This window comes from Volvox carteri (assembly GCF_000143455.1).
Source record: "Volvox carteri f. nagariensis unplaced genomic scaffold VOLCAscaffold_47, whole genome shotgun sequence".
NCBI lineage: Eukaryota > Viridiplantae > Chlorophyta > Chlorophyceae > Chlamydomonadales > Volvocaceae > Volvox > Volvox carteri.
The window spans coordinates 838,241-839,141 of NW_003307590.1; the positions used below are offsets into that span (position 1 = coordinate 838,241).

At 35.3% G+C, this 901-nt stretch overlaps 1 protein-coding gene across 1 annotated transcript; it reads left to right on the forward strand.

The window, feature by feature from the left end:
* Nucleotides 1-145: 145 nt before the first annotated feature.
* On the forward strand, nucleotides 146-571 carry VOLCADRAFT_95875 (uncharacterized protein; the record flags this gene model as incomplete). The annotated part of the gene is made up of 1 exon (XM_002954910.1): nucleotides 146-571. The coding sequence occupies one exon, from the start codon at nucleotides 146-148 to the stop codon at nucleotides 569-571; it is 426 nt and encodes a 141-aa protein (XP_002954956.1).
* Between the last annotated feature and the right edge of the window lie 330 nt (nucleotides 572-901).

Consider the following 901-nt stretch of genomic DNA (forward strand, 5'->3'; position numbering starts at 1 on the left):
GGGGGCATAGCCAAATATTATCATTCAAATATTATCATTAAGGAGGCTTTGCCTTGGTGTACTACTTTAAATACTATTTTAAGTTAGAAAACATATAAAATATATCTATAGAAAATCTAATTTCTAATAGCTTTTTTTAATTCCTATGAGTTTACAAATTTCTATTTTAACACCAGAAAGACCTTTTTGGAATGGTCAAGCTGATGAAATTATTTTACCAACAGAAACAGGTGAAATGGGTGTTTTAAAAAATCATGCGCCTATTATTACAGGGTTAGATGTTGGTGCTATGCTTATCCGTGGTGGTCAAGCTACAGGTTCAAAAGATGATTGGAACTCTTATGCTATCATGGGTGGTTTTGCGTTAGTGAAACAAAATCAAGTAACAATTTTAGCAAATGAAGCTGTTTCAGCTGAAAACATTAACCCGGAAGAAGCTAAAGAAGCTTTTGAATCAGCAAAAGTAAATTTAGAAAAAGCAGAAGGTGTTAAAGAAAAAGTAGAAGCAAATTTTGCTTATAAACGTGCTAAAGCACGTTACCAAGTCGTAAAAGTACTTAAAAAAGTTTAGGATTGTAACTATAGTTAAAAGTCCTTATAATCAAGGTTTCTTAACAAGAAAGGCTACGCTCTGATGGCACAAAGTCGTTTGTTTTGTAGAACAATGTACCCCCATCCCCTTTTTTTTTCGTGATTGGCGCAGCCTACTCACGCGTTACCTTACTTGTGGAATGTAGTTTATTATCCGGCCGTAGGTCGGATATCGCATAANACTACAATGATTCGGCCGAAGGCCGGATACATTACTACGTTAGTCAGCTACTAGTTAAAATACAGCTAGACTTCGGCCGAAGGCCTACTACGTTAGGTTTTCCAACGAGAAACAGTAACTAGTTAAATT